Consider the following 18400-nt stretch of genomic DNA (forward strand, 5'->3'; position numbering starts at 1 on the left):
TTCTTACTGCATTTGTTATGTGCACAATTCGTGATCAAACGTCAACATCCCACCGCAAAATCGCTAGTGTTTGGAGATGATTTTAACCTCCAAATTGCAAAATGATCACCTCCAAGTTAGTTCTAATACCCTCGGTTATATGAATTATGGTGGCACGTCGATCGTCGCAAGTTTCTCGTTAAACAGCCAATACGCCATAAATAAAGACTGTTATTAAAGAGTTTGGTGCGTTTGTCTGAGATATTATTTTAATAACATATTTTTCGTTGTTTGTAATCGACCCCCTCGAAAAGGCCTTTCAAGCACCAACAGCTCTCGGTTTTAATTCTTTCGTCTCTGTCGCTCCCATGCGACAGAAAGAGTCCACTACTGTAAGCAGTTAAGCACTTCATTCAACAATCTTCGTCGTTTTCCTCGCAATTCAGTCAAAGCTTCGTCCGAGGTCGGTTCGTAAATTTTCTCGCCCAAAACAAAAATAGCATCCAAACGGTTTGAATCGCGCTCGAAAGTGGTCCAATTGTTGCGCAAAGTGCCAATCGAAAGTTGTGGAATCGAATGGTACCAGAGTGATTCGCCGGAATCGTGATTTTATAGTGGAAAAATCGTTTTCAAGTTCGGTCGCTTCTCGGTAGAGCTCAGCAGCAGCAAAAATGATGGAAAAATTCAAGTCGTCTTTGTACATCTATATGTAGCTGTGGTGGATCCAGTTGCTACGGTTGTGTGCGTGTGTCTTGTGGGTTTGTTTCATTCAAGAAAGTCGTCACACCTGAAGAGTGGAAGAGAGGAGAGGAGTATTGCGTGTGTTGACAAAAATATTCAAGATCGCTCGCCGAAAATATGCTTTGATTGTGTGCGCGTTTTTGTGTATTATGACTCAAAGCTAGAGCAGAAAGCCGAAGCGTGTTAGTGGAGGCAAAAAAGTGACGCGGTAGTTTGTGAATGTTTTATAGACGAATATAAAGGGGGAAAAAGTACGATAGCCAGAAGAAAGTTTAGGAAGTGAAGCAGAAATCACTGCACATCATCAGAGAGGTAAGTGATGGGTTACAATCACACAAATTATTACAGCGTTTATTGGAATTGTGTTAAGGAATTAGGTCTGAATTAACACCAAAATTTAAAACACTATGGCAATGAACGCCAAAAATTGTTTTGTTAATGAACTATTTCACAGTATAATATTGATTTTCGCCTAATTTTTTTTTTCTGAAATTTTTCAGTAACTTTTCCTTTGCTTCAAATTGCAGGGCTGATAGCAGGTCTCTTTTTAAAAACAGACTATATCAATGCTTGCCTCTAAAAACTTTATTTAATATAATTTCTAAGGTATTGTTTCCTAATTCTGCTTGAAGTGAATCCTGATGGAAGTTATAAAACAGGCTACTTTCAGAGATTATAGCTCGATTATTCATCTGGTTCTTTAAGAATTTCATCTCAGATTCCTCGAGTAAAAGCTTCTAAAATTATCCTAGTACTTCATCAATTATTTTAATTTTTCCTTGACCTGAAAAATGGTAAAACCGCCAGGGTATCGTTGTTACTAAATAAATTACAAATTAAATTACAAATCTATAATACTGTCAGGCTTATCTTGCCAAAAATCATACAAAAAATAGATACATAGTAGAAAATTGACATAAAGAGCTCTACCAGGCAAGGATTCTTTCCAAAAATTCTTTAGAGAGTTCACCGACAGTTTTTCCTACTTGAGCCATTAAGGTTCTTCCTAAAATTTCTGTTCGGATTCCTTCAACGGCTCTCCTACAGGAATCTCTCCAGAAAATGAAGTATTTCTCCTATCTCTCAACATTTTTTTATAGGATGCCTAGAGGATTTTTTTTTTCAGAGTTAGCTCCAGGAAATTCTTGAGCACTCTAAAGCTAATAACCTCCAGTAATTTGCAGAGACTCTCCTAAGATTTCCTACAGATATTTTTCTGCTTATTCTTCAATCGAATTATCCAATTGCTACACTAGTGGACCTTCCAATGATTCATTCAGTGTTTCTTCCGAGAAAATCCACGAAGGTTTGAACAATAGTTTAAAAAAATAGTTTTAGGATTTTTCCAAAAAAAAAAAAAAAAACCTGTGAGAATTCCTCCGCCTTTTCTTGTGGATTCCATCCACGTTCACTCCCAGGAAACAAAAATTCTTGGAGATATTCCTCGATAAATCTAATAAGAATTCTTCCAGAAATTCATTCTTCAATAAATTCAACCTGTGGATTCATCATAAAACTCTAACAACTTCAATATTCCAAGAATTACTCCTGCAGTGTTTTCAAACATTTCTCAAGGAGTTTCTCGAAAATTCCTATGGAATCTTCTAAAGTTTATTAAGAGTTCAAACCACCAGTTTTCTCCAGTAATTCCTCCGATCATTCCTAAACAAACACCTTTTGGGATTACGTCCGACATTTTTCGAGGTATTCCTTTGAAAAATCGTGAGGAATATTATCCTGAGATATGTTTCTTGTTCTTCTCAATTATGTTAGCAATTTATCTAGGAAATTTTCTGAAACTTCCTCAAAAGAAGATCTTTTAGAGATCCTTGTTAATTAATGGTGACTTTAGAACTTACACATGTTAAATCAGAGATTACTTTGGGATTTGCTTGACATTCATCGAGGAGGTATCGTTAGAGAAGTTCCCATGTGAAAGCTATAAGAAATTCTGAAAAAAATGTTGTACAAAACCCTGAGAAATCTTTGGAGGCATCACTGAAGAAGTTATTAGTTGAATTTTAGAAGATGTTCAAAACGTAAATTTTGATGGATGTTCTAGGCCTAGGGAAATCATGGAGGACTTAGGACTTAAGCGAAAACGATTTTTGAATTATTTTTTTGAGAAATTCCTAATGATCTTTCATTTCATTTCTGTGGTTTTCATTGGAAAAAAAATCATCTTCTTCTTCTTTGCATTGAAGTCCCCACTGGGACAGAGCTGGCTTCTCAGCTTAGTGTTCTTATGAGCACTTTCACAGTTATTAACTGAAAGCTTTCTTTGCCTAACTTGCCATTTTCGCATTCGTATACCTTGTGGCAGGTCCGATTATACTCTATGCCCAGGGAAGTCAAGGAAATTTCCATTACGAAAAGATCCTGGACCGACCAGGAATCGAACCCGGACACCTTCAGCACAGACAAACAGACGTCACACTCTCATCATTGTCCATCGACCACCTTTTTAACGATCGATTCAAAAATATGGTAGGTGGCCAATCCGCCACCCGCAGCGCTCGCATTGTTTTTGCTCGTGTTTGACGTTTACACACTACCGCCACCTGTTGGCCTGGCCAAACACGCCGATTTTAGCATTGGACGTACATGTCCTTGTGACTATGATTTTGATCGAGATCTGTTCTAAGTGTTACGTCTGTTTGTCTGTGCCTTCAGCATGGCTTTGCTTTGTAGCCGCGGACTCTAACCACTCGGCTAAGGAAGGAAAAAATCATGTCAAATTATTTTTGAGACATTCAAAATAAAATTGTAGATAAATTCCGCAGGAAAAATTATTGGAGGAATTCTATGGAAAATAATCACTTAATGAATTCCTGAAGAAATCTTCGGTGCAAAATCTGTGTTTTTCAGGGTTTATACTACCTAAAAAAGGGTCAGTTTACCAATAATGGTTGTTCAATAGGAATTATCAGGGAACTTTTTCAACCAGGAATTCTCATGAAATTTCGGCCACAATCATGGAAATTATACATAGTAGAATATGTCATATTTTCAATCTTTTCAATAAATAAATAAAAAGCTAAAAAACGCTTCAGCATGAAACATGTTTAGGTAAGAAAGCAAAACTTAAAATTGGTAAATTGGTAAAGGGCAAGTATAATTCCCAGTTCCAGTTTGGTGCCGTTCATGAGTATATAAAACTGCTTCCCGTAAATCATGGTGCAAAGTTTTAGAGGCTTCAGAGAAATCTTCAGAGACTGTTATGCGACTATTCCACAAGTTCTTATTGATATTTTTCTCAGATCCCAAGGAATGCTCCATGAATTCTAGTGATTTCTACAGAGATTCCTTCTGGAATACTTTCAAGAACATTTACAGGGAGGATATTAGCAATTTTTCAAGGGATGCCTAGATGAATTTCTTCAGAGTTTTGTCAAAAAAAATCCTAGAGAACTGCGTTACAACTACCTCCAGGATTTTTTACATAGAACACGGAAAAAGGATTCATAGCAAACTCTGAAAAAAAAAAAACTGAAGCGAGTGTCCCTCGAATTCCTCCAGATGTTTTCTATGCTGATTCTTTTACCGAGTTCTTCAGTTGTTACTTCTAGGAGATTTACCGACATTTCCAATGCCGATGTTTTGTTCATTTTTCATAGGGATTTTTGTTCTATTTCATCCACGATTACTCTCAGAAATAGCTTCAAATATTTCTTTTGGTATTATTTGATAAAGTTGTACCATGACCCCACAGTTATGGATCAAATAGTGTGGAGTCCAACCTATAAAATTCAATAAAACTACATGGAAAACGTAAAATTGTAATTTAAAAGCACGAATTGAATCGTTTCAAATTGGAACTTCAGTTAGTAAACTGTTTTGAGTGTAATTTTTACATAAGATTGCATAAAAATTAAAAATTGTATCGGTTTCTGAAAACCATATTATGGATCAATTTTCATATTATGGATCAAATTGTGACATATTACGGATCAGTGCGCAAAATCAAGAGATTTTCAACTCAATGCATCTGTATTGCATAATTTGGCGAAAGTTAAAAATGTATCACATATTACTGCAAAAAATAGAAGTATTTGAGCTGGAAATAAGGGTGAAATGCCATTTTTTGTGATACTGCATTGTAGTAACTGATACATGTACTGTTTTCGCTCTACACCAAGTTTTCTACCCATTTTTGTCTGCTAAACAATGAAATTTACAAACCTTGATTTTTTATTAGCTTTATCCTTAGTGCTTTTGTCTGAAAATGTCGAATACAATGCTTAAAAGGGCAGAAATCTGCATTCTTTGGAAGTGATCCATAACCGTGGTAAACAATCATTTCTTAGTCCATATTATGGATCACTAGTTAGAAGTGCTAATATTCGGTATTTAGAATCAACAATCAAGAAAAATGTTTTTCAAAGATGAATTCGTACTAAATCGAAGCGAACGAGCATGTTTTATGCTATAACACTTGAACTTTACCACCTGTGGGAGCTTATGAATGCTGACGGCACTTCTTACAGAAAACGGCCATATAATGATAGCTGTGTGGTACCAACTAAACATTTGTCAAATACATCGTTATTTAGCGGTTGAATGTTGTGCTTAACATTATAAATGGTAGAAGACAAATAGTATGACATGGGAAAAATATGTTTTACGTCAACGTTTGTGTTTCAAGCGAGTTATCCGATGTTGAACGCCAAAGTGATCCGTCACTGTGGGTGATCCGTAACTGTGTGGGCATGGTAAACTTTTTCAAGAATTCCTCAATAAATTTAAACTGGAATTCCTCATAAAGCTCCCAAAGATTTTTTTTTTTTTTCGAAATGTCCAGTTTTTCTTCAAAATAGGATTGCTGTGTTTGAAATATTTGTCTAATATTTTTTTCAATTATTATTTCCAAATTTCCATGGAGTCTTTAAAACTTCATTCAAGGCTTCACACCGGTTAATACTACAGCAATTACAGTTATTCTGTCTGGCTTTCTTAAAGAATTTTCTCCATAAAGTCTTATAGGACATTATTTGAGTGTTTAGTTTTCAGTTATCTTCATCAAGAAAATCCTACGAAAAATCAAATTATCAAGAATCCAATACTTCTTTCAGATATCCTCGTAAAAATTCATTCAGACATACCTAGAACTCACATAAGTATTTTCTTTAGAAATTCTAAGACTTGACTTAGTGGATTTTTTGTTCAATTTCCTTCCAAGAAATCTGAAAAAATTTCTTGTTATTTCCATAAAGACATCTCTGGATGATTAACATTGGAAAATTTTAATTAAAAAATAGCGAACTCTAGAAGGGATTTTGAATTCTTGATGATGCTCTTAACGGGAATGTTGAAGAAACTTCTAGGGAAATCAATTGATAAATTTCTGGAGAACTGGGACTTCTTGAAAAATGTCTGAAACGATCTGTATTTGGTTATCCTCAGAAATAATCCAAATTGAATTTTTGAAAGCATCTAAAACTAAATTCTTGAAGAATTACTTAGAAAGCTAATGGAAAATTACAAAACAAACTACTGAAAAGATCTTCGAGTAATATTTGAGCAATAATACTTGTCATAATGTCACAAGTAATTCAAAAAAGTCTTTGAAATATTCTTATATAAATGTCTGGTCAAACCAATCACTCATGTCGTCGTTCCTTATGATTCTACCTTATGAGTCTCTTTTCGCAAATCCATATCTCTTTCGGACTTAGATGCCAAACCCCCAACACGCTCGCGACGTGTTGATAGTTAGTGTACTTGGATTCAGTTTGGCGTTCTATTCCGCAGAATCATAAGGTTGGTTGGTTAGAGCGCCGGTCTAGCGTACACGGAGTCGTGAGTTCAAGTCTCACTAGAACGCGTATTTTTTTTTTCGCAAATTCATGTCTCAATTTGTCAAACAAAGACACTGTATCTTCTGATTACAAGTTCCTAAAAAGTATGTTTCAGACATACCAGCAAATCTGGTATATGCCAGTAAAGGGCTAACATTCATTAATGTAAGCTTAGAGTAATTTCTCCAGAATTTGCTCCAGAAACTTTTTGAGCACCCCAAAATTACAACTTAACGAAGTTACACGAAATCAGGAGCATAGTTTTTCAGAATCTGGTAAAATTACAAACATAATGTGTTGGTCCAACAAAGCTCACTTTTGTGCAACTTCGTCTGTGTGTGTTCCAGTTATTTTCACAATGTTTAGTATTCCAAAGAGTTTTCAAGGATTTCATCTAAATATTTTTACTCTGATTCTTCCTCCAATTTCCCCCGTTGTTACTCTAGGAGATATTGCAAAGATTGCTTTGAAATGTTTAATATATGACGTCCATCGTGTTTCAGGTGGTTTAGAAGCCCTCACCCTTCCCTCTCTGTAAAGCTTTTTTCAATACCTAAGGTTTTTCTGAGGAAATCTATTGATAACTCTTCCCGGAATTCCTCAATAAATGCGACCTAGGATTCTTATAAGGTTATTTTTTTAGCAATTTCTCCAACATTTCAGTAAAGATTATCACACTTACAGAAATTTCTTCCAGATGTTTTTAAAGAAATTTATTCAGAAAATCCTACAGGAGATTATCTTAAAACTCATTTGGTTATTTTTCGATTATATTAGTAATTTCTCTAAGACATTCTCAAAAGTCTCGGAGTTCTTTTAGAGACAAGATTCTCCTCAAAACTTACATAAGTTCCATAAGGTTTCCTTTGAAAATGCCTCTAGGATTTTGTAACGACGTATCCAGTATTTTTTGAAAAATCCTCTGACATCACTGGAAGAATGTCTGAAAAAATCATTGGAGACTTCCTTGGGAACGCATGGAAGCCCACATGTGGATTCTCTTGACATATATTCAGTATTTGGATAAAATATTTACAGCTTTACCGATTTTTGAATGGATGATCGATTTTGTTAAGCCCTGAGCTTGGAATTATTATTTCCAGAGAGCGATGATTTTAAATATTTGATCGCTGTATTTGTAGTGAAGATTAGAGGTTGCATGAACTTCAAAACAATGGCAATGTTTTTATCACAATAATCGATTTTTCTTGAATATTGTGGTCTAGTTATCCTAGTCAAACTACTGCATAATACGGTTATCATTCATTGAAATAATTTATACTTCAGGAAAATATTGTTTCAAGCTGATGAGAAGATTACAAACTGAGGGTGGGTTAAGAGCACAATCAGACCCTTGGATGTGCAATGTGCATTAGTATATGGAAAATGGGAAAAATGCCATTGACGGTTTGTAATCATCTACGAAGTTCATTAAGACCAAACAGGGCGCGTGCACCGGGTTGCGGATAGGAGCAAAGGGAGATCAATATTCGAGAATTCCTTCAGGAGTTCCTACCCTGATTTTTCCAACAGTTTTTTTTAGTTATTTTCAGCTCGGTTTTTTTTTCGATATATCTTTTACGAATTCTCAAAAGCATTGCTCTGGAAATTCTCATATGGAATCTATTTAGAAACTTTTTCAAAATTCCTCTATCATTTTTTCTAGGGATTTATTTACGGAAGTCTACTTAACTTCATCCAGGAATTTTTCTTATAGTATCTTCTAAGTTTATTTAGGTTTTCTACTAGAGAATGTTATATAAATTATATCAGTTATTCCTCCGATGTAGTATGTAGACTTTTTCCAGAGTAGTGTTTGATCCGTTGAATCTGTTGCATGCTCCTTTGTGGGCGAGCGACGGAATTTGGATCGTGTCCGGTTCGCATAGTAACCGCACTATCGGTATCGATCATCCGTGTATATGTTCACGTATTCATTTAAAATTATATATTTATCGTTTACCAAAACCCTGGCCACGATCACAGGGTTTGACGGTGCCAAAGTAGAAGGTGCACCATAATAATACCCGTCTGTGAAACATATCACCTTCCCAATACTTTGGCACACCTCTAACGGTTCATGATTTATCATGAAACGGCTGCATTCAGGCGGAGGATCTGTTAATATGTTTCGGCATATTATCAGGTCCTCTTCGAACGGAGGGACCGCCAGGGCTCATTAGTTACTTATAAAACAGTGCTGGTTGTAGATGGTTCAGTTCGTTTACACGAGCTGTAGCATCCTTTGTACTAATCAGTAATGATTGTTAAGTTTCGAAGCTAACGTGTGATCAATCGTTTTATAATGCAACATAACAATGGGTGTTTGGTGGAACTGCGCGTAACACTCGTTGTTATTAAATTTAGTGATTGTGAGGGTGCTAATAGTGATTTTATAATAAAATCTATGGTGATGAAAATTTGAAAACGAAATTGGAAGTGATTCTGATAGTTTTGTTTAAAATATAATAATGATGAAGTATAATGATGTGAACTCTACTAATTTAATAAAGGCCATAATACATTTTGCAATCATTTCTCTGAATATAAACATTATTGCCTAGTTCTTCAAACATGCATGATAAAAGTGTTAATAATGACAGCGAGTGCAGAAGAATGGATCGAAGTGATTTTGGTTTACTGTAACTTTCTTGATAGTGCTAAATTGTAGTTTAAATAGTAATGACTCTACAGCAACAAAAACAATGAAACATTTAAATTGAATATCTTTTAATTACTTAGTAATGCCAACAGATGGTAAATGGTAATAACAATGAATTTATATGAAAATGGTGTGATGTGAAAAGTGTGATATAATGGAAAGTATATCTGAAGTGTATTACGAAAGTTGATGAGTGATAATCGGTGATATACGTGATAGTGTCGAAAATAAAAGTGACGGTAGTGAATGACGAAATGAAATGGGGAATGAGGACCTTTTAATAAAACTATTTCGTTCTTCACTTTAACCACTGTAGTAGCATTTCAGGCCTTCTCATAGTTTGATAGTAGTCTGAACTACTAGACTGCAAAACTACGGTAAGGGCTGATTGCTGCTAGGGTACACAGTGACCATTTGAGCAACATTGCTTAGGAACGTCTGTGTGATGAACGCAATAGAGGCTTATAAAAGCAAATGCTGGGAAGGAGCTTAGGGCAGATTAAGAGTGCCAGTACTACCCCTATCGCTACCGACAAAAAAAAAAAAAAAAAAAAAAAATATTTATCGTTTACCAAAACGAATCCTTTCCCATATCCAAACTCCCAGTGTTTACTTGTGGAAGTGCAGAGGACTCCTCGGCTCCCATAAAGCAAGTAACACGTCAACATTTCCCTCCCATTCCCAAATTGACCTGCATTCGGACGCAGCCGGCGCCGGTATTGTTTGTTATAATAATGAGAGCACCAGTACTTACACATTGAAGATGCTACTGATCCTGAGTAGCATCTGTTGGTTCCCTGTACAGCTGTTCTTGCAATAACGGAGTAGCAACTGCGGGCGGTCAATCATGCTCATGCTTATGCGATTCTACATACTTTTTTCTAGGTTACTCTCTAAGTTTTCTCTCTAAGAATTATAGAATGTAAGTCGCGAAAAATACATTGGATAAATGTATGTAATTGAAAGCAAATTAATTAGAACAATTGATCTTCAAATTTTTCAATAAATATCTGGATGCATCTCTGGAATAATTTCAAGATATATCAGTGGAATAATTATCTGGCAGAAATCCAGAGAAGGATCTCTAGAATATTTTCTGTAGATATCCCTATAGAAATTACTGGTTAAATTCTTGCAGGATCTGATTTAAAATGTGCAGATATTTCATTAGGAATTTGTGAAAGAATCGAAGGACTTAGCCATCCAGTAAGATATTATGGGGCTTCAATTTATATGATTCACTCTGTTTTTAACCTGATTTTAATCTTTTTATATTTCTCTATATTTTTTTCAGAACGTGGCGCTTTTAACAAGTGAAAGAATTGAAGAAGAACAAACGAGTTGAACTCGACAGTGTACTGGAGCAAAAAAGACCCTAAAGGATTTTAATAGTGATTGGTTTGTTTTACATTTCCGACGAACAGAGTGTCTGAACTTCCCCAGCGGTAAGCTTGTAAAGTTACCGCCAAGTATCGATCCATATTAAATGTGCCCGCAGCGTACGCAGAACTTCAGAAGTCGCCGTATCGCCAGTACCAAGATATTAAAGAAGAGACTCTGTGTCCACCCGACGACCATGTTCAGAATCGCCAGAGTCAACAACAGCTTAATAAGAGAGCGATCGCCCAAGATGGTCAAGTACTCAGTTCCGCAGTTGTTGGCCGCTACGAGTGTGCACCACCATTGTTGTTAAACGAGTTATCTCCGCTGTGTGGAGGATTTTGCTGCTGTAAACAGCAAACTAGCTTAGTTTTGTAAGCATAAAGGCATCGTTCGAGGGTGTAGAAAATTGTTCAAAATAAATTTAAAATCAACTACTTATCCGCTACTATAAAAAAACCGTTACATAAGCAAGAAGTCTCTAAAAAATACCAATACCACTTCTAAAGGTCAAGCTCGCCACAAAACAAACACCTACATTTTCCCATCAATTCATCGCATAGCGCACAGTCGCAACCGATTGGTCAAAATGAAACTTCTGGAGAGCACTAGTTTTGAGGCGATCAACAACGCCCTTCATATCATGACCGGCGACACTACGATTCACGGTCGTATCGAGAGCTATTCCTGCAAGATGGCCGGCAACGATAAGGCTCTGTACAAGCGGTTCACCTCGGAGCAGGCGCCCACCGATTTGCAGGCCCTTTCGCCGCCGCAAACCCTGCAGGATTTTTCGCCCCAGCTGCTCCGTAGTTCGCTGTCCGGAGACGAAGGGGCCACCCTGTGCGATACCATCTCGCGCAAGACCCTGTTCTATCTGATTGCAACGCTCAACTCGGCCTTCGAGCCGGACTACGATTTCAGCGATGCGAAGGTAAGTCTGATGTATCTATATATGATTTCAATTCGTGTAAATGATCTTTCGATAGATTTCGACTAATTCAAAATCAAGCGTAAACAGCTTGAAGTTGACGATTCGGGTTTGTTCGAATTGCTGTCGCGAGAGAACCAAACAAACGCTTTAAGCACTGTGTATTTTCGTTTATGACGACAACGGCAGATTGTGTGAGGCGAACGAATGTCACCTCTCTTCTAATTATAGGTGCCTGTTGTGGACGAACAACACAAACGATCTAGGCAATACCCAGCTGGTAAACAAGTTGAAAACTCTATTTGGTTTTTATTGCGGCTGATTTCCTTCAGTTTAGGGAGGCAGACCGCTTCGGCAAAGTTTCAGGTTTAAGCAATTTGATGTTAACGATGGTAGTTTCTCTTCAAATGATTTGATTGTTATGAATACTTGAATAATTGCTCTTTCAGTTTTCCTTCAGGGACTTTCTAAAACCTGCACTCTTGCGTAGCAATTGAAAAGGGCCAATCCTCAGATCGTTGATTCCGAAACAAAATCGATGTGAATATTGTTCACCACATTTTCAATTCCTATTTCTTAGAATTCAAATCTCTCATTCAGTATCATAAGATAGATTTCTCTTCATCGATTTTCTCTTTAACCAATTACTTAGCCGGGTGACTGTTTTTAAGGTGAAGATGAAACGAAGCCAAACCTCAAAATTTCAAAAGCACAATTCTGAAGAACCGATCAGCCGTTTGAACTGAAAACTTAATAACTTACTTAATCGATTGGTCACCACCAGCTAGTGACCAATCGATTAAGTTTTCAGTTTAAACGGATGTTTGGTTCTCCAGATTTGTGCTCTTGAAAATGTGAGGTTTGGCTTCGATTTACCTTCACCTTAACTGCTTTTTTTGTTTCAGTAGAAAGAACTCGTTGTCCTTCATCATGTTCAATCGTAAAATGTTGCTAAAATCGATTGAACTTCGTGTACTATGAACAGAGATAATCGACGAAGAGAAATCGATCACTGCAGAGCAGATACGCCTGTATGATACTCAACGCGAGAAATCAATCAATGTGATTTCTTGCTCGTTGAGTGACGATTTACTACAAGTTTGAAATCGATTTTATTCTGCAAACTGTAAAAGATGTGGAAAAATTTAGGGAGCCAATTAGTGATTTGGAAAAAAGCGATTAATGGCCGTTTTAAAAATCGGGTTTATAACGGTAAATTTTATGATTTTGTTAACTATGTGTGTATAGTTTGTAGGTGTTGGGAGATGCTATCGAATGGTATCCAAATCCGATTTGTTTGCGATTCGATCATTGGTCCCTTAGAATTGTTACGCGAGCACTAGAAATTCTTTCAGGGAGTCTCCCGGTAAATTTTAAAATGCTTCCTCTAAGAACTGCTTCAGGGATTTGTTGAGAAATGTTTCCTTCTTTAAGGATTTTTCTACCAGTTTTCATCAGGAATGCATTTCAGAAGTTCCTCAAAAAATATTTCTTAAATTCCTCCAGGATTTCTTCCATTTAGTCCAATAATTCTTCCAGGATAAAAGATTATTCATATTTATTAAGCATTTTACCATGGGTTTGTCAAGAAATATCTCCAAAGATTGCTACAAGAATTTGTCCAGAGATATTTCCAGCAATTACTTTTTTGTAATTGTAATTTTATTGTTAACGTCACGTAAACTCATTGCTAACAACCATTATTCAAGTCAAGTAGTTGAAGATACTAATAAGAACAATTAACAGTGGACAGCTAATCCACGAAACACATAAGGTTCAAATCAAAGGCATCTCTGGTATTTCTTCATTTCTTTTTTTAAACAGAGTGTTTTTCGTCCTCGACATCAAGCGGTTTTATCGTTGGAACCCGATTTTTAGCCGCCAAATTTAAAAAAAATGTTTCTAAAATGAATTGTGCCTTAGGAACTGATAAGAATGAGTACAAGCTAAACATCAAAATGGGTACTGCAGTTTTTTATCGTATGAAGCTGGATGCCATTACTTGAAATATTAGATCAAAGTTCCCTTATATAAAAAATTCAAAATATGTTGTGTGTTTCAAATATTATTTGTGACTATTTTTCCGACTTGAACATTCCGACATGTTTTTCACAAACATTTAGTGTTTGACAATCAGCTAGTGTTGTATATCATAATTTTAAAATGATCATGATTAGAGATATAACGGTAAAAGGTAACATAGTCCATGACATATTTAAGTTTGGAATTTATTATTATCTTTATTATTGAGACTTTCAGCCGTTGGTTGGTTCGTCTCCGAAGTTTGGAATTGATTAACCTTCAGATGTGTGTCCTGCAAAGGCTATGAATAATTATTTTCAAATGCTCCCGTGTTAGCTTTTTCGCCCCCTTTCTGGATTTTTCGCTCCCCAAATTCTGTTTCACAAATTTTCGCCCCCTTGAGCCTGATAATCGCACCCAGGCGGGCGAATTCGCCCATTTTGGGAACCACTGGTCTAATTCAACGCACTAGAAATATCCACATTCTCGCCGTTTCCAATCAAAACCAAAATGACGGACCAGTTTTTTATGTTATACGTATTATAAATGTAATCAACAGTGAAGGAAATTGAAACAAATAAAACTTTCATTTGATCTAAAGTTTTTCTTTTGTTGTTTCAACATTTTTTTTGTAAGGATGGCTTCAACAATATTTGTGTTTTATTCTGATAAAAAATATTGTTGTTTCAACGCATTTTCTAATAGCAACAAACTGAAAAGGTTTATTGAAAACAAAAATAATATTTATTATTTTAAAAAGCTATCATTTCTCTGCGTGATGTTAGCTTGGATTTTTTCGTTCTTCAAGGATGCAAATGTTTCTAATTTACTTAATCAGAAACATTTGGGGATTTTTATTATCACTACGACGATATATCGACATTTTCAGATAATCGCATTATGTGGATTTATCTTGCAGAGCACAATATTTAAAACTACGTAAATAACTGTTTATTTTGTGAAAAGTATTGACAATTTAAGGGAAACGCCGTTTGGCATAAAATCATCCGGCATAAAGTCTTTTGGCATAAGCCGTTTGGCATAATGGATGTCTAGCATAATCATTGAAAATTGAATTGAAGAGAAGTTTTTATGGATACAATACACTTTCCTGTTACCGTAATTTGAGAATACTGCTATGCTTTTGGCATTATTATTGTTAACATTTTCATATGTGATTTCCCCTTCTTTTGATCGTAGACTGTTCTTTTTAATTACATTGGTAAATTAGAGATTTGCATTGTAACTACTAACATTTTCATCGATGATTACCACTTCTTTTTAACACAAGCTGCTCTTTTAAGTAGCACTTTTTTTCTGATTTTCTTTGTTTTATGCCAAACGTCCATTATGCCAAATGACCATTATGTTAAAAGGCCTTTATGCCAAAAACGGGATAGTCCCTTCAAGATGCAATTTCCTTATGTGACACGAATTTGAATGAAAAAAATAATGAAATAAAAATGTTAAATTTTGTCCAATTGAAACAAAATAATTGCTTTCACAACTACGTTACGAATTGAATAAAAGAATTCTTCAACTGGATAAAATGCCAAAAACATCCTTGGGAATATTTTCGGAGGATATATTAGAAGTATGTCTGGAATTACAGAGGGAATTCTTGGATGATTGTTCTAGCAATTTCTGAAGAAATTGTTAAAATATTGTCTCTATTATTCCAGTAATTCTTGAGGTTTTTCCTACACATTTTTTTTTAATTTCACGGATTTTGACCGATACTTTTCAGGAAATCCTGCGGGATAACCAGGAATTCGATTGATAATTTTTGGTATAATTCTGCGGTATAATTAAGTTGGAAATGTATATGAAGAATTTTCAGAAATTTCCTCAAGATTCCAGAATTTAGTTCGGAGGTCGTCAGGAATTACTACAGAAGTTGCATCAAAGAGTACTTTAAATTTATTGAGAAGTATCTTCTGCAATTTTTTGGACTTTTTCTACTGAATTCTGAGAAAAAAAATGGAATAAATCATCGATAGAGGATTTTATAAAGGAATCTCTTGTAGAGTAATCTAAAAAGGTATTGGAGGAAAGATCTCAGAAGAAAATCTTGTAGAGAATTCTTGAACAATCAATTAATGTTCCTGGAGGACTTGGCACTTCCTCGAGAAAGTTTGGAATTAATCTTTACATGATCTCCTTCTAACCCCCTGGTGTAATCTTTGTGGTTATCCTTTTATCCAAGTTTAATCAGTGTTTGGGTTTTAATCCGAATAAGCCGATCGAACCATATAACAGTTCGCGAACCATAACAGTTCGTGGCGCTTCGCATTCGGAGAGCCCTATGAAAGTAAACATTCACTCTCTCGTTTGGTACGTGGCACGAGAGCGTTCAATAGTAACAACTCTCACTGCAACAGTATCGAGCCATTCGGGTGATTTATGTTTTGCATAAAATTGGTAATAACTTTCATATTTTCTGGTAATGCAGCCTTTGATAACCAATCTATTGGACCATTGAACACCCCTTTGGTTGCAAACATAGCACAGAAAATAAAAAAATATTCGCCTCTGTTTCTTGACCAGGATGAGAGTGGGTCAGCGAATGTTACAAGTGTTGACACACAGTGATCGGCGCCAAACATCGGGTGGTGTGTGTCTTTCTTGTTTTTGTTTATGGCACGTTATCTTCTACGAACGATAAATGTCGTGCGTGTTGCATGAATGCAGGCGGATAAATGGGATAAAATTATGGTTCGTGTGTAAATGATCGTTAAATTTTATAAAGCCTGAGTTTAATTCTTAAATACTTTCATAAAATAAAATTTTGGAGGAATTCCTTAGGAAGTCTGTACAAGAACCACTAAATGAGCCTCTTCAGAGTAATACATGAAAAAAACTACCTGAAGTAATTTCTGTAAAATTCATAGAGAAAATCATGAAAAAAAACATACATTGTAAAGGCATGAAGAACCTTAAAAAAAAACTTTAAAATGCTTAGAGAAATGTCTGTTCGGATTATCTGAGTGATCTTTATGATAACTCTTATCTCCTGGCTCATAATCGATTCCTTTTAGTTGCTGTTTGGTCCCTGATTTTCAGACGTGCGGTTTCTTATATAAGGTACAGTGGGGGAAGTGTATCAGTGGGGTAAGTGGATCATTTGTCAATATTTAGCATAAATACTTGAATATGTTGAAAGTTTTCGCACTATTGCTTCTTTTTAGGTTATATTCTTACGCCCACATTGATACTATTGCAAAACTGGTACTACACGTACACTAACACAAGCAAACTTATTAGCTGCAAAAAGTAATTAATTTGAAAATTGTTTTCCATCAATCAAAAATCCATTGTATCTCTGTCTAAAATTGAATTCTATTATTTTTTTCGACACATGGTAAGCATTTCAGTTATAATTGAATGATTCACAATGAAAAATATGTAATTTATGTAAATAAATACAAATATATTGGACATGGTACACTTACCCCTACTTTTTAATGGGGTGGGGTAAGTGGATCAAGTATAATTATCATCTATTGGCAGACTGCTTACGTGAGTTTTAATAAGCTTTAATATCCGACAATGTTGTTTTCCTTTATTTTGTTCCGTTCGCAGCTTGAATTTGTCAAATTGACCATAGAAAATTTGAATTAATCCACCTAAAAGCTTTTTTAACCTTTCTGGTATAAAAAAATATAAAACGAATAATAATTTCAAAATTTACACGAAAATTTTCGTGGTTTATCTAAGGTTAGTTGTAAAAGAGCAAAATATACTAATTTTCCAATCGAAAGCATAGTATAGTACCTTATTTAACCATATAAATTGTTCTAGACAGATGATACACATATTTTCATAAATAAAATAGAAGGATTTCAGTTTGGTATTCAAAAGTAAATGTAACTAATATTTTAAACCAAGTGTGTTTTTTGAAAATATCGTTAGGAATAATCCTACAATACTTCTGTATAACTTATGCGTATAAATGGATGAATTTTCTCCAAATTTTTCTAGTTACAATGTTTTTTTTTTTTTTTTTTGTTCAAATTAGTATGAACTAATACATACATACTTTTTTTATATCTTGAATAAATAAAGTTACTTTTTAATTTTAAATTATTAAAATGTAACATTACTAGCACTAATAACAAGAACGAGGGTAATATCATTCTTATTAAACATAATCACACTACATTTGTTTCGAGAACAGATTTTTTTTAATGGTGATCCACTTACCCCACCATGGTGGGGCAAGTGGATCATTTGGGGCAAATTTTTAAGTCTCCCATACTCAATACATAACAATCAGAAAAATCGAAATAAATGACGATTTGAAGTATAATAGTCCCTTATATGTTATCCACAGAAAAAAAGTTAGTGATTGAGAGGCAACAAAAGCGAAAAGGTACAGAATACACTATGTAAACCATATTCAATAAGGCAACGTCCAATTTTTTACGTAACGCTAAAATTGAAATTTGTTCTATTGTATGAAAAAATTCAATTTTGTTGTGTAAGCATTTAACGTTTAGCCTACCCTCTTCCAGCGTTATGTAATTTGTGGACGGCGTCCAATCAAATTTTGTGTCTCTTATGGATTCAGCCAATGCCGATGGACGATAGAAAATAGCAAGAGTATTACATTTGCTTGTATTCCGTGAAATACGAAATGTTATTTTCTGTTTTTGGTCTCAGTATTATGTGTTTGTTGGTATTTATTAACCTTCGTTCTCTGTCCTTGTTCAATGATGATGCATGGAGTGTAATCAGCGGAGGGCAGATGAACATGAACCAGTTTACATATTTTGTGTCTATGATCAGCTGGTGGTCGCAGACGTAGGGTGCGGTTTTCTCTGACCGGTTTTCTTCGAACAAAAACCAGCTCATCACCCTACCCCTAAGCGAAAATATTCTTTCATA

General features: G+C 35.2%; 1 protein-coding gene across 1 annotated transcript in view; it reads left to right on the top strand.

Moving 5' to 3' along the window:
* The first annotated feature begins 405 nt into the window (after positions 1–405).
* Positions 406–18400, top strand: part of LOC5568611 (repressor of RNA polymerase III transcription MAF1 homolog) — a 34187-nt gene continuing 16192 nt past the window's right edge. Inside the window, exons 1-2 of the mRNA XM_021847097.1 lie at positions 406–1032; positions 10475–11494. Of these exons, the coding sequence (XP_021702789.1) occupies positions 11150–11494 (345 nt within the window). The 5' untranslated portion in view covers positions 406–1032; positions 10475–11149. The remainder of the gene's footprint in view (positions 1033–10474; positions 11495–18400) is intronic.

Source organism: Aedes aegypti, chromosome 2 (genome assembly GCF_002204515.2).
Source record: "Aedes aegypti strain LVP_AGWG chromosome 2, AaegL5.0 Primary Assembly, whole genome shotgun sequence".
Lineage (NCBI taxonomy): Eukaryota > Metazoa > Arthropoda > Insecta > Diptera > Culicidae > Aedes > Aedes aegypti.